Consider the following 24547-nt stretch of genomic DNA (forward strand, 5'->3'; position numbering starts at 1 on the left):
GTTTCTACTCAGTCTTACTTCTTCTACCACACATTTGAATGAAAAAAAAATGTTCTCTTTCATTATTTACATATGAATTTAGTATATACCTAACTAAATGCTGTCTGAGAAAAACTTTTGAAGTGAATACAGGTTTAAATTTGATGAGGAGTGCAGATGACAGAAAGAAAGAAGATTATTTACACAATATATGGTCCAACTTAAGCCTTATGTTGAGCATATATTAAAAACCTGGCTTTGATATAACTGCTTTTCAGTTTCCATCAGTAAGCATGCAAACAAAACCAGAACAGGTAGAAAGAAAACTAAGCTGAAAAATCCATGTGACGCTACTGGAGAAACCCCAGACTGATGTTTCAATATTTGCTTGCACTCCCAATTAGGTAATGCTTTTGCAAGCCTGAGGGTAAATCCTTGAGCAGAATGCCTCAATCAGCAAATTAAATTTAGTTCCTTTTCACCTCTTGCTTTGAATGGAAACCAGAAAGAATCTTCTCTAATGACATGGCAGAGAAAAGCTCTCTCTTTGCAACACCTCTCAGCTTTCAAGACAGACTCTTCTCATACCTACCCCCCAGATAAGGGCATAACCACCAAAAAGCTCTCACATCTTTTAAGACCTAATGTACTTAAAATGGAAAGGAATACCTGACTGTAGTTGAGGATCTTGAAGACAGATTCTGAAACAAACAGTATCTTTCCTCTGTCACAGCCCACAACAAAAAGGAATCCATCTGCTGCCTAATCAGGGGGGGGAAGTGAAATCCCAAGTTATACATCCACATTGCATCGTTATAACCTTTAAAAGCACTTTGTGTACAGTAGAATTTCTACACTAGGAGAGCTGTCTTAACATTTAGAGGTAACTGAGTCAACAGGAAAAAATGTGAATTACAATGAAGGGGTTTTTTGCATCTGCAAACATTTTTTGGCACGATTCTGGGCATTGTGCCCAGAATGTAAAATAACTTCTAGGAGAAGAAAGAACCCATGTCTTGTCCAATAATATTATGATTATGTTTAATAATGCCTTCAAATTAAAATGTTATTTTAACTGTACTTGAAAAAGCTCCTCTTTTAGAAACCAACCATAACCTGGATATTTATTTCTGTGCCTGGAGGCAAGTAATTCCTATTTGCAAAGTACTGTCTTTTAGTCACACAGCAGCATGCAGGAATAGGCCCCAATTATGTATCTTCAGAGTCACAATGCTGCAGAAATGAAATTCTACATATGCTGCACCTGGACACTGCAGTGCTTCAACAATTACACAGCCACTAGAAAAGCTTAACTACTGACTAATGAGAGGAGAAGCTCCCCACACTATAAAAGCAGTGTAACAGCAGGCAGCCAAACACACTAAGTCATGTTACATCAGTAACCTCAATAAAAAGGTGTTCATTGTATCATTGTACACTGAAAACCACGGCAAGGTAAGCCAGGGCAGCAAGTCTGCAAGAAAACTATTCCTGTGATGTTGGTTTGTACATGTAATAACTGAAGATTCCAATGGTTCCCATCTAAATCCCCCTCTTCAACCTTCCTGCTTAAATTAAGAAATGCTAGTCATCATTAAACTCACTGACTCTGTGAAGCAGGCTCCAGATTTCTTAATTATCCCCCATAATCAAAACATTTTTAAGCTGATAGACAAGGCAGAAAAATACTGGTGGTGGGCTTTGGGAGAGCTATAGTCACAGATATTAATATCTCTTAATTAAAAGTTGGAACATACCCTGAGAATAAGGTGTTTTAATTCATCATCTGATAGAAAAGCAGGCTTGTAGTTTGCTTCTGTATATGGGTTTGTAGCACCTAAAGAAAACAAACAAACAATTCCCACATTACCAACATTACATACTTAAATGAGCAATCTTCCTTTGGCTCCTTCTTAGGCTGCTGTTCATTGCAGGAGTTCTTTAAAATGAACTTTTTTTGGTTTTACAATCAACATGAGCTCTGTTGTTATTAACTTAAAAAAGAATGAAGCTTTTTTTGCTAAGGCACAAGTACTGCATTAGGTAGAAATGCAAATTAAATGCCTCTGAGATATAAAAGTATTCCTTGACATATTTTTGAACCCAAAGGCTGTCCTTGATTTATGGTCTGGTCTCAGAATTAGAAATTATAACAATAAGATATTATAGAATAAAAACATTCAAACTATTTCTTCTCCTTACAACTCAGTAAAACATAACAAGCTTATGTAAACAAATCATCACTGAGGAATTTACAAATCAATTCTCTCATTCCAAGCCAAAGATAAAACCCAGCATTACAATGACATCATCTTACAATGCCAAAACCCCAAAATTGGCAACAAATGAGGCAGCTATTTATTAAGGAGTAATTCTTCTCATTCTGTTCTCTTCATAAAGGCAGAGGAGAGTCAAATTAGTAACCACTGAAGTGTTATAAAGTATTAACCTCATCAAATGACAGTGGCAGGAAAGTTAAGCCTTCCAAAACTGCAAGGCTAAATATGACTGAAGGCACCAGCTCTCCTAGAAATGAGAACAATCACCAGGATCTTTTTTACCATTAGCTGCATCCCTTTTTTCTTCTCAGTAATGCATTTCTTGAAGGCTTAAAGCTTTTAACATCAGCACCAATGGTACCCAGGCACTGATTCAGTCATGTGAAGCTTTAGGAATACACAGTGATTTCTCACAACCTCAACTCTTCCAAACCTGTGTGTTTCCCTTCAAGTGCTTGCAACAGAAACTGGTCAAAAAGACCAAAATTAAGTTTTCAAAGTAATCTCTATTTTTTCACACAGAGCTAAAGGTACAAACACAAAACCTTACAAGTCCTGTGGGAATATCATACCTAAAATCTAACCTCTCTATCCTACAACCTGGTACACTGCCTGCTTGGAGCAGTGCTCAGTACTGCACCAGAATCAACTGTGCACTGCCCTTAAGCCCTTTGTTCCCTCTCCCCACCTGCCCCAGCTGCCTTGGTGCTATGGAGTCTGGCAGTAGTGATCAATGGATGGAGAATTATTCTTTTCTCATCTCCAGGTTCCCCCAGTCACATCAGGGTATTTACTGGACCATGAACTAGTAAGCTGTGAATGAAAACTGAGCATCAGATGCTAAGAGAAGGGAGGAATCCTCCCAAAATGAATTAATATTGTATTTGTAGGGACCCTCGTGGCAGGGAGGAACGATGAATCTGACTCCATGTTCTCAGAAGGCTAATTTATTATTTTATGATACTATATTATATTATATTAAAGAATACTATATTACACTATACTAAAGAATATAGAAAGGACTTTCCAGAGCCCCGACACAGCTTGGCACTCATTGGCCATTGAGTGAAAACAAGTCACAGCAGAATCCAATGAAACAATCAGCTGTGGGTAAACAATCTCCAAACACATTCCACATGAGCAAAACAGAGAAAAAGCAAATGAGATAATATTGTTTTCCTTTTTCTCTGAGGCTTTTCAGCTTCCCAGGAGAAAAATCCTGGGTGAAGGGATTTTTCCGGAGAACGTGAATGTGACAAATTAACTTACTCCTTTGGGGCAAAAAAGGGAGAGGAAAAGCGAGGCTTTGGGGAAATGCCACTTGGAATGGCCCTGCAGCCCCAGGCAACTCACCACGAAGTGTTTTCATGTGCTGGACAGCCATCCTGAGCACGGTGAGCTTGTCCAGCTTGCGGGACATGGCGTTGCACGTGGGCACCAGCGAGGCCAGCTCGTCGATGAAGCTGTTCATCTTATCCCTGCGCCGCTTCTCGATCTGGCTGTGAGCCTCCCTGCACACACACACACACACAAACACACAGCAGGGCACGTCAAACACATGGGGCAATGCCCAAAGCAACCTCCTCAGGGTGAGGGAGCCACCCTGTTATCCTCATGGAAAGGCCAGCAGACACTCTTGAGGCAGAGTAGAAATTTTCCAAGGTAGAAATCCATTTTGATTTAGGTAGAATGTACATCTTTAAGTTTGTAGCTTGCTGTGTAGTCTAGCTGCAAAAAGCCTAGGCTCAGAGGAACTGCTTCAGTGAAAGACAGAGATAAGGGTGGGGGGAGACAAAGGGTGATAAAGAGAAACAGAGACTGCTGTGAGAGCAGGTCAAACTGACCTAAGAATTCTTTCTGATAAAGAAGAACTAGCGGCAAATGTCACGCAAAATTCGTAAAAATGAGTATGTATTGTGAAATTGTATGCATATGTATTTGAGAGGGGGATAAAAAGAGACCTGAAGTTCCCAGAAGTACACATGTCATTTTAGGGGAACGATTCCCACATGTGTCCAGTGCTGTAATAAACATACTGGCTTTACAACTTTCACAAAAGTTGTAGAGTTTTGTTTATCTCTGCAAAACACTCTTCAGATATTTGATGTACGTGAAGCACATGGAGCAATGCCCAAAGCAACCTCCTCAGGGTGAGGGAGCAACTCTGTTATCCTCATGGAAAGGCCAGCAGACACTCTTCAGATATTTGAGACACTCTTCAGATATTTGTTGTGAATTATTTGAGTAGAGAACAGTTATAAGCAACGGGAAAGGTTGCAGCACAAGCTTGTGGTTTGCCAGAAAACACACCCAGTGTTGGTCAGGTTTATATTTTCCCATATTAAGATTCACTGCTAACACTTTCACAACCCACTATGGAGTCTGAAAGAAGAATGATGAAGAATGTAACATTACCAGAAACATTTCTGGGCTTCAATTTCAACAGCAATGAGGTGACTAAAACCAAGTTACTCACCAAATTAGTTGTTTCACTCTATGCAAACTTAATGAAAAATGCCAACGGTGCAAAGATATGGAAAAATAAGGGAAGGTCAAAGCTAGAAAAAGATATTTGCAGAGGAAACATGCACAAATAATTCATACATGGCAAAAAGAAAGAGACAATTCTTTTAAATATATTTGTTTAGAGCATTACCTTGCATTTTTTATCCTGCCTTGTTGGTCTGCATACTCCAATCTGTTGAGAAATGACATCACAAAGTTACAGTGTTGAAAGCACTGAACCCAACTCTTTTACTGCATCTCACATCCTACTGATCCTGATTAACATCAGGTTTTTTTAGAATTTGAATGTTTATTTAACCTTTCTACAGCAAAGATCAGTATCTGTAACATTGCACCTCAGACGTGGGGGTGTTTTAGCTTGTCTGCTCCATGTTGTTTAAACTAAGGTTGTTTAGATTACTGCTTCATCCCAACAAAGCAATAATTTGGGACCACAGTGACACTGAGAACAGGCATCCATCAGGATCCTGTGTCAGAACTGTGGAACTGAGATTTCAGTGGCTGTATCAACAGTACCTTCCATGTTGGTCATCTTTATCTGTATCCATACCTTCCCTGCAGAAACAGAACAAAGCAACACATCACAAATTCAGCAGGACTGGCAGAACTGTTATCCAACCACCATAAAGTCAGAATCAAGTATTCCTGACACCTCTAAATCACAAATACAAAAATAGGAGTATAAAAACAACAACCTGGAAGGACTAAGGAAGCTGTGTGGTTTTCGTAACATTAAAACATTTTCTTAAATTAGTTGTGTCTCCTTCAGAACTCACTAAATGGCACAGTTTGATGTGTTTGACAGTAAAACATGCTGCAGTTCAAAGATATCATCTGTTACGAAAATGTTTTTCAGTTAACTACAGAAGGGGGAAAAAACCCAACCTTGTGCAGATGCCTTGATGTTCTATAGCTCAGTTTGCCTTATAGTAGTTGATTTTGGGGTAGGAAATGGTAATAACCTAAAATAACACAACGCTGGAGATGGCCAAATGCAAGGAGAGAATAAAAGTCTTTGTGAAACTAACCAGGCACACTGGAAATTAGTACAACTTTCAGTGTAGATACATGGTTTGCTTTTGTTTCAACATGAAGAAAAGAAGCAAGGAGAGAGGCATGAAGAATAGAAACAATCCCCCTCATTGCATTCAATATTGTAGCCACATGTGCACAACTAAGCAGGAGAGGAGAGTATAAAAGTTTTCATAGCTGCACTTGGTAGAAAAAGCTAAATGCTCATGACTACATACCTTTTTTTAGACAAAATAATTAGGAAGAGAATGTTTTGGTTTACATAAATCTGTACAACTGTGCTCACATGGACATTCCTAAGCCTGCTCATTCTGGTTTAATTTCTACCTGTGAATTTTAGGTCTATGCAAGCAAAAGGCAGGGAAAAAACACTGGGCATCTTTTTCAAGTGAAACCAATTACTAAAATATTTATACTTACTCAAAAGGAAAGCCATCGAGTCTGAAAAGAAAGAAAAATAAAGTACACCATATATAGGAAATAAGAACAATGTCTTACATTTTCTGCTGAGATTCTCAAGCTAATTCAGATTCTACTTGAAATGAAAAGCACAATGAAAACAGGACAATAGCAGTGAGTGTTTTCTAAAGAAACAAGCTCGTTCAAATTAATCTACTTTCTGAAAGAATAATTCTGCTTTTAAAGAAAAGAGAGCACAGTTCATTACACTTAATGTGAAAAACTAATAAAATAACTAACCTAAATTATGTTATGCAAATCATTGAGATATTGTTTCATCTTCAGAAAGGAAAGATCTGTGCTTTATGCGTGTTGTCCTTGTGGTTAGATAAATGGGATTTCAGAGGACTCTAAGGCCAGAAATAAAACATAAAAATAAAAAAAAAGTATCCCAAGTTTCTCAGTTTCTGATTCTTGCCCAGCAGGATAGATGCATATTTTGCTTTAGTCTAAAGTCCCAAGCTGAACTGTATACAGACTTTATGATATCACAAGGAAATTAAACAGAATTTCTACATGCAAACTAACTGCTGGCATCACTTCAAGACTGTAAAGTGACCTGAAATACCACTGAGCTTTACCATGATAAGAGGCTACATTTTATAAAAGCCTTATGAAAAAGTCTTCTTATCTCAGCCAATAACATACTAATTATTCCTGTTCAACACTGGACATGAGCCCTCTTAAAAATAAACATAGTAGCCTTTCATGCATTATTCACTGCACTCTTAGATAAATTATCTTTGTGATTAGTTTTAAAATAATATTAATAATAATGCTAAATGCTTTCTTCATCTCCCAGTCTGCACACCTGAGCTATTGTCTTAGCCACTGACTGCTGATGCTCACAATTTAACAGCCCTTGTGACACCACCTTTAGCTCTGGGATGTTTGCGTGTAAGAAAACCCAGAAAGCCAAATCTAGAAGAGGCACAAGGTAAGTTATTAATGCAACAGGGTAGTTTATTTTCTCATCATGTAATATTTCAATTGAAAGCATGAATCCCAAGCAAAATTCACTGTTCATAGTCCTACGCATGAAGCTTTGGACAACAGCATTTGACCAGCCCTTGCTGAAGAGACAGCAGTAAGTTGGGCAGGGATTTTCCTGGAGCAGTTGCAGCAGAAAGAACTAAAAAGCTGTTGTGGAGAGCTGAAATTGCAGCTGATGACTCCTCTTGCTTATATTCCAGAGGTGATCAAAGAACCATCCTAAACCACTGGTTCTGCCTCCCTTATTCCCTGGCTTCACTGGTACAGGAAGCATCAAACTGGGCACTTGGATAATTGATGTAATAAAACCATTAACAGGTATCAGAGGCAGCCTCCCGTAAGTTCTGCTTTCCAAGAGGAATATTTAGTAGCCACCATTTACTTTGCAACACAAAATGAACTATGGTATGACTATGTGATAAGTAGTGGTATGTAGTGTATGAATACAAAATAAGTAAACTTATTTTACTAAGGATTCAACGAAACAGTTTTCACACATTTTAAAAAATGCACACAAAACCTAAAGGGCAGAATTATACCTTACAAGAACAAGCTGTCTTTTGGAAAAGAGGACTTGAGTAATGCTTCCTACCCAGAGGAATAAAAATGGAGAAATCTTTTCTAGAGAAGAGGAAGTTGGTAGGATTGAGGCTGTTCACTCAATTTTGTAGTAGTCAATTCGACTAGAGGGACACATGTGCTTTTCAGGGAGACTAAAGGCAGTTCAGAGAGGTATTTAAATATTTTGTGCCTAAGCTCTCCTAAAAAGAATCTAATTCTTAATTGTGATGCTCAGCATGGATTAAAAATTCTGCTCCTCCTCGTAAAAAGAGCTGCCAACAATCCAAAGGCCCTCAGCAATAAAATCTGTGCTAAGTTACATAAAAATGGACTCTGTGGCTGGATGAATGAATAATGGATGTGGCCACTCACAAGTTCCCCTGCAGCCACACTTTGTAAAGTTACAATGCAGAGGAGGCTTGCACAGGCACTTGCAGTAAGTAGGTTGCTCTTGCTGTTCCCAGTGCAGGAAACATTACAGGTCTGGGAGTCTGGCAAACTCTGCTGTGCCCTTCACTGTTCTACAGCAGAGGTGGTGGGATTTCCTTCTACAGCTGAGAACCATTACAAGATTAAACCAGTTGATTAAAAGAAAGACAGCTCTAATACCTCAAACCAGAGACTATTCAGATTCATATTCAAATGAGAGACCAAAATAGCTCCATCAGGTAAAGGTTGGCAGCACACTGATAGGAAGCGACTAAATAGGCAAAAAATAGGTGAAGAAAAGGAACTACTCCTAGTTTTGCTTCCACTTTTCAATAAATTTATTATCTTCCCCTTCTGTTAGTCAGACATTGTACTTCTTATGTAAATGGTCAATATATAATCAACCTTCACACAGTACATTTCATCAGTACTAATTCCATTCCCCCACCAGCCAGAAGTTTTTCTCCTCAGCTTTACCCCATTTGATAGCCCTCAATTCTAGCTGCACTGATATGACAGCTTTATTACTATTATTAAATAATGAACTTGGCTCTTAGTGCATAGTAGCTCTCTTCTTTATTAAAACCTTTAAAGCAGGCTGTAAAGCAGAGTTTATTTAAAAACTGCTATAAATATTTCTGTTGTCTTCCCCACTGTATTGTTGTGTTACCACCTCCTTTTAGCAGTGCTAAATCAAGAGAAATCCAACTTACTGATAATCAGTTGAGCTTCCCTTTCTTTTCCTATTACAGTCCATTCCTGAAGTGCTAAGGGAACTGGAGATCAAGTCAGCAGGGTCTGGTGACATAAAGTCACTAATTGTAGAAGATATGTCCATTCTTTGGTCTGCCATTGGACTGTCTAACATTAGGGAAGAAATAAAAAACAACCCCCCAACCAAAAACCACTGCATTAATATAAGCAGACACTTACATATTTTCAACCAAAAAAGTTATCTCAAACTTAGCATTCTTAAAAAACTGCAATAATCAGTTTCTATTTTTCCCTCTTGCTGTAAAAATAACAGGTAATTTCTCCTTTTCCAGTTACTGCTGTATGGAGTATTGCACACAAACCATGACCATTCTCAAAACACATTATGTAACACAATTGTTTTTAAAGATTTGTCAGAATGATCTTGGCTTACTCTTATGTTACCTGGCCAGCCAATTGCTTCTTCCTAACAGGAATATTTCTGACAGGGAACACTTGTTTTAATGTGTCTCTGCATTTGAAGATCATATAAGAGCTCACAAACTTTTAAAGTTCAATTTCCACTGAATTCAGAACATTTGCATAGAAATAAACACCTCTGCACAGCAGACTCCACAAATAAAAATATTAAAACCCGATGGTGGTCACAGAAGTCTAGTTAAAGGTACAAATTAATCTAATTGGCTTTTTAATCCTCTAGACTGCAAGTAATTCAAATATTCACTATTTAATCCTCTAGACTGCAAATAATTACACTGTTGGAAGAAACCCTGTGAAAAGTTCCCTGCTAAATAGCATCAGCTGTGAAAGAGAAGAGGTTTTACCTGAAGGCCTGTCTTGGAAGCCTAAATCCACTTGGGCAAAGATGATGATGCTCAGCCCAAAGCAGCTGATAACCTTAGAACTCTTCCATGCCTCATGTTCTGTTGGTCAAATACTTTCAAAAACCTGAATGGGAGGAAAAACCAGCAAGCTTAAAAAACACCTTAAAAACAATTAGTTTAAACACAGTTTACAAAAGCAATAGATGTTTCCAACTCAGGAATCAAATACTTATTTCCTTGCAAAGTGTAGAAGCTTTATCCATCCATCCAAAGGGTTAGCTGTTGGGATGTGCCTCTCCAAAGGACCAAGCTTTGGGCAGAAGGAATCTCTGGCATCACCTCCTTTTGGGCCTTTTTACTGCGCTTTGGTCTTTGCACAAAGCCCCTCTGCTCACAGTGATCACAGGATGACAACCATGAGCACATTTGCTGCCAGAATGAGTTAAATTGCTGTCACAGAGCAAAGGACAGACTTACCCTTCAGTCCTGACTGTCTAACTCTAAAGATGGTCCTAACTTTGGGCTTGGCTTACTGTTTTGTTTTCCACTGTAACAGCAGTAAGCATCTTCGAAGGACAGGGGTTAAACATGTGCAGGCTTCAAGTTTTATACAAAATGCACATCCCCTACTGCAACTCAAGCCCTCAGATGTGTCTCCCAACAATACTACAAACACGTGGATGCCCTTCCCTTCCACACTGCTGTCACAAAACAAGTTTTTCAGCAAAACTTAGTGTGGAAGATTTAGAAACTGTTTGACATTTTCCTCCTGCAAGGAAACTTCCAAAGTCCATTGGACGCACAGTTTTCTGACTGATGCACCTGTGGCAGCAGTAGAACTGCCCAAGTACACAGAAAAAGCAGCTTCCATGGCACTCTCAAAAGTTTACAAGTCAAACATCCTGTCAACATGATCACACTGTAACCAATTCTGCTAAAGCATGTATGTAGACATGGTATGAGTTATTAGCCAAAAAAATCTGAAGTTGCTTGTTATCATTTTCTTCAGCTCTGCCAGAACAGCAAATTCAGAATTTCACAAGCTTAAATTATCTAAATTTCTGGTCCTGGCACTGTAAGGTCAGGCAAGTCATTGTCTTGGCAGCACCAACTACTGAAGGGAGGATCACTGGTGTTCCAGCAGCACAGCATCCAAACTGTTGCTGAGGGGTCACTGTCCATCTCACCCAACAACTCCTCTGTGGTCCTTTCCCAAATAACCCAACCCCCTTTTCCATTTCTGAGAACGTGTGGATGTACTGCTAGAGGCATACTAAGAGACCACCTGGCACCAGAACTGACCAAAGCTAAATCAGTACAAATTTAAGTCAAATTATGAAATGCCATTGAATCCATAACCACATTTGTTTTGCAAGGCTTTCATTCAGACCCACAGCTATCTGTAGGTCAGGCCCTACTGTCTCCCTATTTTCCCAGCTGTTTGCTTTGTCTCTCTTAGCCCCAGCAGCCCAACAGCTACAGACTCAATGGTGTTACTGTGGTGGGTGAGGTTGCTGCATCTCAATTTACCAATAAAACCAGTCACTGGCTATTTATCTGTGCTAGGTTCAGACCCAAACCCATTCTCTTCAGTGTCAGCTGATGTGCAGAAATTAGTTATAGCTAAACTTAGTGTTTCTGAACACCTCTCTGTGTGAGGGTGCTGGCTGAACTCACACTTTACTACATTAGGAAACTTCATGGACCACCTGTGATGACCTCAGACAGAAGGCTGGGATGAGCTGGAATGAACAAAGAAAAAAGGGGGTGGAGGAAAAAGGGTTTGTAGGTTTACCCCAGTCCTCTCTCTTTAAGAATGCCTGCAACAGTCAGCATTTTAGCTTCAGAACCAGAAAACTGCAAAAGTCACCCTGCACTAATGCAAAAACCAAATTGTTGTTAATCTCAAACAAAAATTTCATATCAGTTTTATAAAAAAAAAATTTTAATCAAGTATCCATTCAGCTTTGCTATTTTATACCTGATATATTTGATATTTTCAAAGCAGCTATTTTAAGTGTCTTGACCATTTAAGCAGAAAAAAAATACATAAAGAGCAGAATTCTCTATTTAATTTTCAGTCAGCCCTTTCTCTACCATGTCCCAAATGCTCACCCAGTCCTAACAATCACAGTCCTACATTTTAGCATGACAGGAGTTAAGAACTGTGCATGTCTCTTGAAATGAGTTTTAAAGTTAAGAAGATGTCAACTCAATGATCAGAGCAAAAATCAGCATGCCCCACTAAATAGTGAACAGTTCAGAGAAATGTTTTTTTTCACCAGGCTTTCTTAAAATCCTAGGAAATTGAATATTTTCTGTCTTTTCAGCCTCCATCTGCTGGATGTTCAATGCCTAAAAAAAATTTTCTCTGAGGAGGACCACAAAAGTTACCCATATATTTAAGCCAAGTTCAAATCTTCCATTTATGATGCCAAACTTGTTGCCAAAGTACTCTAAGGACCTACTTGAAAAAAATGCCATGGAGTCTACTTCAAATGGTATTTTGTCACTGTATCCATGACACTTTATCTCTACAGTAGTTTGGGACTCCTTCCTTGGGATTCCCCTTCCTTGCATTTCCTCTTCCTCTGATCCCCTGAAACAAGGCTAATGAGACAGCAAAAATAAATCTTACTGTTAGTCCCTTTAAAAAAAAGTGAGATGGCATGTGACCAGCTTAATCATGCAGCAAAGCTGATCACGAGTACACAAACACCTCTGAGCAAATCAAGGTCACTGCTAAAGTAGGTCAGCTCCATGAGCCAAGCCCCCACCCAGAGTCAGGACCTCTTTCCACAAGCTCCATCAGCTCTGGCTCCCCCCAGGCAAGAGGCAGCCGTGCCCAAGGCACGCAGGGATTTATTCTGAAAGAAATGCAATTCATAACTCCATCAATCGCGAGCGCCTCGGATCTCAAAGCGCAATTTCGCAATGACAGAGGAAAACCCTGGTGTGGTTTCCTGAAGAAGCCATTGAAAAGATACTCACTGTCCCTGTGGGGAATGACTGAACCAAAAACAGCCCCAGAAAGGAAACCATCTACTTCCCTTCACAGCAGTAGTCCATTGCTGGAGTTAAGTGTCACAGCACAAGCTGGTACAAAACAAAAAAAGAGGTCCTTCATCTTCTCTAGCAGCAGATTGCTGCTGCTGGAGGCTCCCAGCACACTTGCACTCAGAGGTGGGGAGATTTCAGCTCAGCAGCACGAGGACTCCAAGGGTGCCCAGGATGATCTCAAGATGCAGACCAGCATCCATGGGCTCAGTGCTGCAAGTAACATCAGAGCCTTTATTATGGAATACTCCATGGGAATCATAGGAAGATCTCTGAAGTAAAGCAGGGTAGTTTCCTTTGCCCTCAGTACTTAAGGAATACCCAAGTCAGAATACTTCCTACCTTCCCAATAGATTGATACTGTTTGGTTTTAATGGCACCCTAACACCATTTCCAATGACTCTGCACTTCCAGAAAAAAGCCCTGTGGCTTCCTCTCACATGCAGATGCATCTCACCACACTCTCTGGTGCAAAGAAGGGATTTTACCCTGCTGTGTTTGTTGAGGTCACCCTTTTACCACTGAGTCCTCAGCACGCCCATCTGTTGGAATCCTGAATGCTGAGAATTTTAAACTTTGTGTGCTGAAAGGCAGACCCACAAGAGAACACTGCATTTGACCTGAGGCCGTGGAGAGGGCTTCCCAAATTGATTGGTAGCACTAGGATTACGGGTGTGTAGTTGGTTAGAAGTGTAATCTCACAGGGTGGAAAACTCAAGAGTTTGGGATTTTAGAATATAGAAATAAATATGAAGCAAGATGGAGGCTTTAGGGTGGAGGCAGGTTGTTCTTCACCTTCCTCTTCCTTCTTCTTCATGGGTTTGGGTGGCATTTTGTAATTGGGCAGAAAAGTCCCTATTGCAGCTCTTTGGGATCAGTCATTGCGTTAAAAGGGAAAATAATCTAGGTGTCAGTTCTTAATTGGATAGTTTAGTCTTAAAAGACCTTGTAACAAGAGATTGTTGGCCACTTTGTGCCTTCTAATGAAAAGCTGCATAACTCACAGTAGTGAGACTGTTTTACTGATAAGAAATAATAAACACCACAAGTGCCTTCAATCCAGACCCAGAGAAACCAATACCCATCGGTCCCTGGCAGCCTGTGATTCACATCCGAGTTTTGGAACTCCTCCTGACATCAGCAGCTCATGTTTGGACCCTGACCACACACCCAGAGCTGCTCCAGCCTCCTGCAGCCCCTCACCACAGGGGCAGAGGCACAGCCCTCAGGTGCCCAAGAGACCCCCTCTTCCAACAGCTGCTCCCCACCTTTCCTAAGCCAAAAGCAGCAGGCTGGAGGGAAGCAGCCCATGAATTTTAACCAACCACAAAGCTACAAGGCAAGTAATTTTGACATGGAGGGGGAAAAGTCTCCAACAAACAGAAGAAAAACTCCACATGCAGTTTCTCAGTAGACCAATCTGTCCAGGTACACTCCCGCACCAAAAGCATCTGTTCATCAGCAGAGTCTCTGAGAAAAGGCAGAACAGGTCACATCATGGCATCACCTCACAGCCTTTCAGACTCTCTCAGTGCTGATGGAGACACACAACAATGCATTTTATCTTGTTCCCACAACACTGAGACTCTCAGATCAAGAGGGCTCTTGGTTCCTGTCTCTCCTTGTTTATGAGGGGAAGTACCTCAATCTTTACTTCCAGCTACTTTAACAAAGGACTTCTCATTGCCTCCAAACCAAGAATAAGTGCCAACTAAAATAACTTCCTCTTGCACAGGGGAGCTCAAAACTAGACCCAGAACACAGAAATGTCCCAGCAGCACTCAGTAAATGGGAAGGATCACTTCCCCCAGCCTGCTGGCAGCACAGCTCCTGACGCAATCCAGGAGGCTCTTGGCCTTCTGTGCTGCAAGGGCACCCTTGGAGCCTCATGAACCATCAATATCTTTTCTGCCAAGATATCTTTTATCTTTTTTTCCAGCTATTCAGTCCCTAATCTGTACTGAGACATGGGGTTTTTCCTCTCCCAGGTGCAGGACTTGGCATTTCTCTTTGCTAACTTCCTAAGGTTCTTTCCAAGATTTTTGGTGGCCCTTTTCTCTGGTCTGTAGAGATCCCCCTGCTTGGTAGCACACTCATGTGGTGTCTCAGACACCCCTCCCAGGTTTGCATTTGTCTGCAGCTCTAAGTACATAATTTCAGACAGCATGGAAGAAAATGAAAACAGGCTGGCTCTGGAGAGAAAACCCAGTAGAATTAAACAACCTCCAAAAATCCTAGCTCATGCTCTTTCCTCAGTGAAGCAGACAAATATGTGTTTCAAGGTGGTGTGGTCACATGGGAAGGCCTTGTGGATAGAAGTATGGATCACCTTCAAAGAAGAAAAGGAGAAATGGATCAAAACCAAAGCCAACCCATGTCACCTCCAGGAATCAAACCTGTTTAGACCAGCTGTGCTAAGTATTGGTATTGTTCATTAAGTATTTCCCTCCTTAACAGGGGACTGGGATATACCTGTAGTGATAGAGCTCGAGGTCTAGCTTAATATTCTACAGAACAGCCACTGGAGACATCACCAGAACCAGCATCCTGATTATCCAGCTGACCTCAGCCACTGCAGATTCCATGTCCCCTCACATCTCAGGAGTGTCTGCCTCTCTTCTCTACCTACCCACGAAATCCCAGCTGCAAGAGGGTTTCAACAAATCTTGCCAGTTTGCAACCATTACTGAAAGCTTGATCTAGTGTAAGCTTCTCCTCAGCCAAGATTAGACTCTTTGAGCTCTCATTCTTTGAAGTGAGCTTATGCTGCCCTGTTTGCATATTTCATTCTGGGCAGCCATCAAAAGGAAACATCACAAGGGAACTAATCAAGCCCTTGTGAAAAGGTGGTGATGCACACTCTCGGAAATCAGTACTAACACGCTGCTGCTACCAAAGGAATTTGGCCTGCTTCAATAATCAATCTGCCAGCACATGCACTCCTCAGGTTCCAAGAAACTGCTTCCACAGGGAAAGCAGAAAGGGACCTGCCTTTCCTGGAAGACCAGGCTTGAACGGATTTATGAAACCTCTACACATGGAACAATCTGTATCCTCTCTAGAGGCTACTGGAACCAAGAAGTACTGGTCCTCACATCAGCAGATACAGGGTAGAGCTGCCAGTGCTGCGGGAGTTCCTGAACTCGGCCCCAGCACACAGAATGAGACTGAACCAGCACTGCAGGTGCCTCCACTGAGAGCAGGAACCACTGAATTCTGCCCCAGAGCTCTGCACACCCTGTGTGTTACTGGGTGCCTCGTGACATTTTACAGACACGCTGAGATCACCACAGATATTCTAGGAGCACACGTTCATATTTCACCTCAAATGTCAACAGGGATACACTAAGGAGGGTTTTACCAGAAAAGTGTAGCTGCCACACAACACCTGTAAGCTAACAGCTGATCTCCTACAGAGTAAAAACAGTTACACTGAGAATTACACCCAGGTCTATCTGTCAATAAAACATCTACTCTAAATCAGCACACACCTCTGGATGCCTTAGAATTCCAACAGGTCCTGCTGCTCTAAAACATCCGGATTGATTTCACTGGAAAGGGATACAGCCATTATTCCATAAAATAGAATAAAAATCAGACATCCTTAGAAATTCAGCTGCTAGTAGAAAAAGGGCTGAGCCCAATGTCAGAAAGGTTTTAATTACTTAAATCCAAGACACCCAAGCCAACATACTTTAAAACAATGCTTCAAAAATGTTGTTCAGCACAGCACCCCAGAATTTTTGTAATATAAGTTATGGAATAAAGTAACATTAAAAATAGGGTCCACTACTGTTAAATGTTGGTAAAGTAAGTTCACAAAAATCTATGTTAGGATGTGATATTTAATATTTGTTTATTCCAATCCTTCAGAAGATTTTGTGTATGTGTGAGAAGAAACAAGGTATTGTATTTTCAAGACTGGGGAGAATGAGAAGATTTAAAATCAAAAGATAACAGAAACTTTAAGTCCTTTGGGCCAGTTATTTCAATCTGCCCATTTGACATCAAAATCAATTGTTCTTTTAGTAATGACAGAGTTAAAAGAAACAGACCCAGGCACAACAAAATAAATCTACCCCCTCAATTAGTGCAATGTAAACATAGCTGAAGTCCTGAGTTTCCAAGCCAGCTCCAGCCTCTAATGTGTGAGGGACCTGCTGTTTCACAAGCACAGGATGCAGTCCTTGCTCACCAAGCCTAAGCCCACCAAGGGATTTGGAGAGGGTGGGAGGCAGAGCAGGGCGTGTGAAAGACAGGAAAATCCATCTTACCATGTGGGTAAATCAATTATCCAACATTAATGGGCTTCAAGGAAAAACCTAACCAAAGTTGATTTCTTTAATAGCTCGTGTACTTCCAGCGTGCTTTGATGAGAAACACACACCCAAACCCACAAAACAACAAAAACCTTCTCAGCTGAGGAGGCAGTGGTTCTGTGAAGTCTCCCAAGTTGTACACATTACTTCTGATCCGTCAGCAACAGAAGATTCACTGTAGAGTCGACTTCAAAGCCAAAATTTTTTAGAAGATTAGAAATTTCTCTGTAAGAGGACTGTACACAACCTGGACTGACATTTCTGGAGCAGGAGCAGCATACAAGATAACAAGTAGGTAAGCTGCTTAACTCACTCCCCATGTTATACAAACAGAGGGAATTTACAATCAGTGCCTCTGTAACTCACAGCTGGGAATGGCTCCTTTTGCACTTGCAGTCCAAAAGATGCAGCTTTTTGCTTCAAGATTTCATCCAGCTCCTAAATACGAGCACCAGTTTACAGCAGACAGATGTTTTAGACACAGGTCTTAAAGACTTTAATTAGCCAAAGAGAACAAGTAAGTTTCATATTGTTTAAATGCACATCTTCTAATCTAGAGATGATGAATAAAGCCCAGCTGTACACTGTAAGTATTATTATGACTGTGATATGATCTGGGCAAATTTAATTTCCTTATTGCAGCTCAGTGAAGCTCGTGGATCCTCACAGCCCAGCAAATATTCTTCCTGTAGTTCATAATCTCAGAAGTTGTCTTTCAGTGGCAGGAAGGCAAAATTCTCGGAAGTTCAAAGAAATCTGTTTTTAGAATGAATCAGCAGCCTAGTCAAACTCTTCCTCTTTGTGTCAAAAGTAGAATTTTACCCTGTGACCAGTGACTTGGCACACCATGGAAACCCTTCCAGAGCTTCTTCCTCAAGCTCAGAACTACTGCTTGTACTTTAACAGGATCTCTTGACTTCAGCATTTCCAGTGAGCACAAGCTTTAACTCAAGCCGTCTTCTCACTGGCACAGCACTATCTTAGTACCCCATTAGTTACTCCAGCTTCCAGCCACCAAGTCCTTCTGGGCTTTTGTCAGGTCCTCATTTCCTTCCCTCCTCTTACTGCAGCACTGTAGGCATCCAAACCAGACAATACATTCAAGTCATGGTATGAATAATACTACCCAAGTAATATTTTCTCCCTTGACTTTTAAAGTTTATGCATTATGGGAAGTTAGCCATTTTTCAGCTGAATAGATTAAACCACTACTCACTTCTTTCAGCCTTTGAAGTGCATCTATTAAGGTGAAAATCCTAGTTTTCTTTTGAATTGAACCACCTGGTCCAAATACTTTTAAAGATAGTGCACAGAGCTGTTTTCCAGTCATATTATTACTACAACAAACCCAAACACATTTGGCATGTGCCAGACCTTTCATTCAGAGATCTACTGCCAAACTGCAGCTAAATACTTTATATCTTCAGGGAACAAAGCATTGGAACAAGAGGGCAAAAATATCACCAGAAGGAGCAAAGACAGGTGGTGCTATTTATAGCTGATACTTTCATTTCCAGTTTTTGCATATTCCCTCTGGTCCTGCTGGATTTCATCTCTGGCTGGAAGAAGCCACCCCTGCTCTCAGCACTCTGCCAGCCTGACAAAGCAAAGCCAACAGGCTGTCACTTTCCCTTCCATCCTAAAGCAAGCCCTGGGAAAAGGAAGAAACTCTCACCCTGCCTGGAACCAAGCTGGGGTTTCCTCACCCTGGCTGCCTCTCCACCATTTCCTCTAGCTCACATATCCTCCACAGGCTCATTTTTTCCCACTGGTTTCTTACAAGCTCTTTTTTACTTCACACAAAATCAGCTGTCAAACACAAATGCATCACATCCATGTGAATGTCTACATTTTTTCCTTCAGACTATCTTAGAGGCTCAACTTAATTTTTGTTCTCCTACACTACCAGTGCTTTTTGGATAAGAGGGCATCACAGCTTTTCGTTAAGTGTACAAGCCAGAATCTGGTAAAAAAAAAAAATAAATCCAGAGAACGTACAATGATGGCATAACCACTGTATACATTAAAGTTTGTGTGGAAACAGAAATGTGCAACTCCAAAATTATCGACAAATTTCCAGTTTTAAGAAAACTTATCCCCACACATGCACCTGCAATTGGAGTCCCTCTGTTGGTGGAGCAACAATAAACACTGGCATGAATAAGCTCAGCAGCTTCCTTTCCTGAAGTCACACTATTTGCCAGTTAAATCCAAACCAAACAGTGAAACTCTGACACTGCAACAACTTAGCACTTCCTAAATTGTTCTATGGAAAACACGTAAAGAAACACACTTCAAAAAAAGATACACGTGTCACTTTCAAGTCTGGGTTAATGCTCCAGCGTGGGAAATAGATTTGTAAGTAAACTGGCAAAAAGCTGATGTGGCAAAAAAGCTGATAGGCCAAGAAGCACCTATAATGTATTGCAATTAGGAAATAGTTGGTTTCTCATTGTGATGGTGTGAATTATAATATGTATATTGTCTCACCCTTCCCATGAGACTGAAAATGGAATAAAAGTTTTCAAAACACCTCTCAGTTTTCCCATCTCTGGGTCAGAAAAGAACACAATCTGACACTCCAGAGGTAACACCACCACCCATAGCTGAAATCCAGGTTTTTGAAGGAGGGATTTGCTGCTAAGGCTGAGAAAGGCAGCCTTCCCAAGCCATGACAGCTCCCAGTGGGCATTATCCCACACTCTGCCCTTCGCAGAGAGCCACACAAGCAGCTGGAAGCGCAGCCACAGAGAACACTGAGAAGTAGGGCAAGCTCCCAAGGCCCCCCAGGCCAGCACTAATATTGACACAGTGCATTAGGAGCAGAATTGCTGTAGCTGACAACTCCCTGTCCAGCCAGAGCTGTGCTCAGGACTGCTGTGGAACAAGGCACGGGATGGCAGGACAGGGAAACCACAATGCCAACCCAAAGAAGTCCCTCAGCAGGACATTAAAGGTAAAGTTAGATGTCTCATTGCACCATATACTGAACACTTAAATGAATGCTCTTGGCTTCTACTGCAGCACTAGCTACTTTTCATGCTTCCTTCTCTCTTCCTTGGATAAAATGGAATGTCTGTGCAACTGACACGTGTTTAAGGTGAGCCCCAAACACCCTACAGAGTGAACCTCATTAAAGCCAGCATTTTGAGTGGTTTTGGTTTTGAGGGTTTGTAATTACAGCATTTAAAGTAAGACTTGATGGAGCAAATCAAGTGATAGTTTAGGGAAAAGCCATCAGAATATTGCTTGGAAAAAGTTGTATTTGTCTAGCTCAGGATAAGCACGAGATACTGCTGTAAACCTCACAGCAAAGTTTCACAGAACAGCTGATAGACCACCTTAGTGCCAAAGGGATGGCTTTACTTGCTTTTTTAGTCTCTTGTCACTCTTCCTCCAGATTTCCCTTCCAGTACTCTAGCAGAGACTTTTATGAAATCCTCAGAGCCTGCATGTCCAGTGTGTTGAATTCATCAGGGTGAACAATAACTTGAGAGAAAGCACAGTCTTCTGGGGGCTCAGAAATCCCCAGAGCCTTGCTGAAAGGTCAGATGTTACCCAGAAGCAGCTCAAAGCAAGGGGAGGAGACATGCCAGAGAAGGGGAAGGGAAGAAATGTCCCATCCAACTACAATAAGCAGTTAAAATAACCTTGTTACAGCCTTTCTGCACTTTCAAGATGTTTTCAGCGCTCCCACAGGATTTGTTTTCAACACACAAATCCCTCCTCGGTTTGAACAAGACAAGGTGTGCTGAAACCTTTCCACTGATCCACATCTGCACTGTGACATTTTCTCTGCTCTTTTGTGAATGGCAAGTTATTAATATACAGACACAGTAGAGGAGTATTTCCATCCACTCTGCAGTCACTGCTGCAGCGGGAGTATAAGCTTTATTTTCTTGAGAAAGGCCTACAGCAATAGGACAGCCCTGCAGAGAAATGGCTGATACAACATATTCCTTTTTCGTGCCTCTGTACATTCACATTGATGTTGAGAACCACCACATTTCCAAACCTGTGACATTCAGCAGCCAGAGATCCAGCTGGATACAAGCCTCAGACTTGGCATTTTCCAGACAGGCTTTTAAATCCATGATTTCTAATTTAAATCAACAGTCAAGTTTGAATGCATACTTTTACATTACAACTGAAACTGAAGAAGTTTTAAAATTGTTGCTGTATTTGGAACAAAGACTCAAGTTCCCAAATCATGACAGCCTTTAGAAAGGCAAAGGAATGATCAGGGAACACCAGCAGTTCACTTAATGGGATCCTTATTGCTATGCAGACATCTCAACCATTACAAAAATTAAAAATAACAGAAATGCAAGTTGGGAAGAATAGTGTGCAATACAAATAGTGTGCAATACAAATAGTGTGCACATACAAAAAAACCCCAAGAGATAAAATCCTGACAAGACCAAATATGGGCAACTGAGGAAGAAACCTGCTCAGAAAAACCCAACACAACAAATCACAGCCACCCAACCCCAAAAATGGACTCCATAAAACTGAAGGCTGCATGCCTGTTTTTTTTTTAATGATTTCTCATCCTTGACTCAAAGATCCATCCACACAACAACCTCCTTCCCCACCTAATCAAGAAGGGATGCAACACAGAGCAAAGGGACATCTGACAAACAGTTGCAACCAGAAGTTTCTCCAACCCATTGTTTTAATTCCAAAAGAGAACATTCCATGACCTATGCAGTCTGATCTCAGTGGACCTAGGAAGGATCACTAGACAATTCACATTCCTTCTCAGAAAAGCTTCAGTAGGTTTAGATGATTTTATTTCTGCAAGTAGCAGACTTGTGCCAAATATTAATAATGCAGTCCCTTAGTTACCACTTACAAATGCTCGTAATTATTTACAGCTCCTGAACACAGGATGGCTTGGATATCATCCAACAAATCCCCAGCAATTAAATTTACTAGAAAAATGGAAAACTTTCTACTTTCACTCAGTAGAACAATAGAGGCAATGAGTTCTGCTTAAGGAACAATGAATTAAACTGGTCCTCTTCAGCTTAGAAAACTGGCAGGACCAAGATCTACAAACTCATCAAACGCCATGGGGACATCAAACAAAGCCTGGCTGAAAGGCTCAAAATAACACAGCCCTTCACATGAGGTGGAAAGGCTCTGGAAACTCTCTGCCAGGCAAGAGGAGGCCTAGAAGCTCCTGTGGTTTGTGTGGTTTGCACAGAGAGGTAGGACCAGCTCATGGAAAGGGATTCTGCTGAGGGTTACCACCACTGTGAAGTCCCTGAGCTGAAAATAACTGCAGGCTCTAATCCCACTCTTTCACCAGGAGCAACTCACAGCCCTGCTGGAGACACAGCTCTGCAGCAACTCTTCATGGCACACAGTGGTCTCTCTTGCCTTCATTTGCTATCAGTAAAAGAACATTATCTCCATTTCTAAGTTATCAGAGAAACTCCATGCTGACAGGGAAAGTGTGAAATATCCAACGTCCTCAAAACACCCTTCCAGGTCAACTGTGTTTAAGTTAATTCACCTGCAATTATCACCCTACCAGCACTCAGCACCAGATGGAACATTTGAACTGAATCAGTAGACATCACAAGTTTAGCAAAGCAGTTAGTAAAAGCTTAGCTTATCAGAAAAAAACCCCAGTCTAACACAGGAAGCCAGGTTTATATGCTAGGTGTCTGCTTTCCTAAATGGAATTTCAAATCCAGTTTTAACAGCTGAAGTCCTCTGCAGCAGCACTGAGCAAGGAACCCCGTAAAAGTCAGCAGGCACAAACCACCCAAAACAAACACCAGAAAGGCAGGCCTGAGCCTCACCTTGCCAAGCACTTCAGTGCATACACACTGCCCCACTCACCTCAAGCCTCTCCTACAGTGCCAGATCCTTCCTATCATTAAGTAAAACTCTTAATTCTCTTTTAAAAAGAGGCCAAAGAGCCACTAAAGCAGGCAAACATTACTGATCATAGAATCATTAAGGTTGGAAAAGACCTCCAAGATCATCAAGTCCAACCTTTGACCTTTGATTACACACAGGGAAAAACCCAACCAGACAAAAATGCTTAGACCAGAAGAGAATCACATATTTCAAAGGATCATGGACTAAACAATAGATACAAAGAGTTCTGGCTTTTTTTAAGAGTCCTACTTTTCTGAAATGCTTACTTCAATCTCATGCACTATTGTGCCCTGATTTTAATAAACAAATACATACACTTTTTGTATGTATGTTTTCTTCAGTCACTCATCTGGTGCTCAACTGAAATGCTTTTTTATCTGTTCAAGTCCCTTCAGCTCTCTTCAAAGGTTCTCTCTCCTCTTCCACATGCATTGAATTTATTTGTTATCCCTAAAGGTACAAGCTTAAATTTATATTCTCTAAATTCTGGAATAACTGACTAAACACAAAATATTTACCCTGAGCAACTTAACTGACAAATGTAAAGGTATTTTCATTACCTTCGTGTCAAATCACTCCATCTTTGTTTTCCTAAATATGAGTTTCAGCTCTTCAGGTTTCTGTCCCACTTTTGTCTCCCTCCAGTATCAGCGCTCAAAATTTCACCTTGGTAGCAAACCACTGGTATTATAATTCTGTCACTGGTATTGATATTCTTATTCCAAAATAAAAAAGTGTTATATTTTGATCCATTTAAGATTACAGACCAAAAGTGGTGTTTGCTTTGCTGAACAAAACTCATGGGTATTACATTTTATGCATGCTTTAGAGAATAACAACATGAGAACCCCCTGCAGTATTTTTAACCTTTTGACTTGTTTTGCTGCAAGAGTGTGCAGTCCCCTTCTCTCTGCTCCAGGTCTCTCTGGCCCTCCCTGTCCTGCCCAGCCTGGTAAAAGCTGTATGTCCTTGCACTTCCTTCTACTCAAACACAGAGTACAGATAAGCAGGCAAGTTTTATCTCAACACTGATACCAGATTCATTCATATCTGTTCCCTTGTACAATCCTGTGTTCTGCTCTCCTCTGCTGCAACAGGAGGCAACCTCATCTACTCTTTTATAGGACACACTGATATGCTGTAATTCAGGTCAAAGTTTACTTTACAAAGATATCCTGGAAGAACTGATGTGTTGTAAGAATCCCTTACCTGCCTCCTACCTTTTCTGTTCTGAAGCTTAGCTCTCCTTGCTCCTAACTTCCAGCTTTCCTAGCCTGAATGTCACCAAGTCACCTATCTGCTATTAAACCTCATTCCATTCTCTCCTACCAGATAACGTTATCAGCTCATTGACTGAAGGATTAATGCAGTGAGTTGCTTTTTCCTCCTTTAAGTGAGTTTTGCTGTATTCCTTTCATCTGACACTAAATTTATGTTTGCAAAACAGTTCATTCCTTGAACTCCTTTCAGTTTGCTATTC

At 40.9% G+C, this 24547-nt stretch overlaps 1 protein-coding gene across 10 annotated transcripts in view; it reads right to left on the reverse strand.

Moving 5' to 3' along the window:
* Positions 1-24547, reverse strand: part of ARNTL (aryl hydrocarbon receptor nuclear translocator like) — a 50927-nt gene that overhangs the window by 15725 nt on the left and 10655 nt on the right. For 4 of the 10 annotated variants that reach the window (XM_030950622.1, XM_030950625.1, XM_030950623.1 and 1 more), the window contains exons 2-9: positions 9797-9920; positions 8972-9119; positions 6237-6257; positions 5301-5339; positions 4915-4956; positions 3612-3769; positions 1737-1816; positions 649-741 (exon numbers count right to left, since the gene is read on the reverse strand). In XM_030950622.1, coding sequence (XP_030806482.1) covers positions 649-741; positions 1737-1816; positions 3612-3769; positions 4915-4956; positions 5301-5339; positions 6237-6257; positions 8972-9111 — 573 coding nt within the window. In that variant the 5' untranslated portion in view covers positions 9112-9119; positions 9797-9920. The other 6 variants (XM_030950629.1, XM_030950628.1, XM_030950624.1 and 3 more) reach the window with 5 other exon arrangements.

The sequence above is a fragment of the Camarhynchus parvulus genome, chromosome 5 (genome assembly GCF_901933205.1).
Source record: "Camarhynchus parvulus chromosome 5, STF_HiC, whole genome shotgun sequence".
Classification (NCBI taxonomy): domain Eukaryota; kingdom Metazoa; phylum Chordata; class Aves; order Passeriformes; family Thraupidae; genus Camarhynchus; species Camarhynchus parvulus.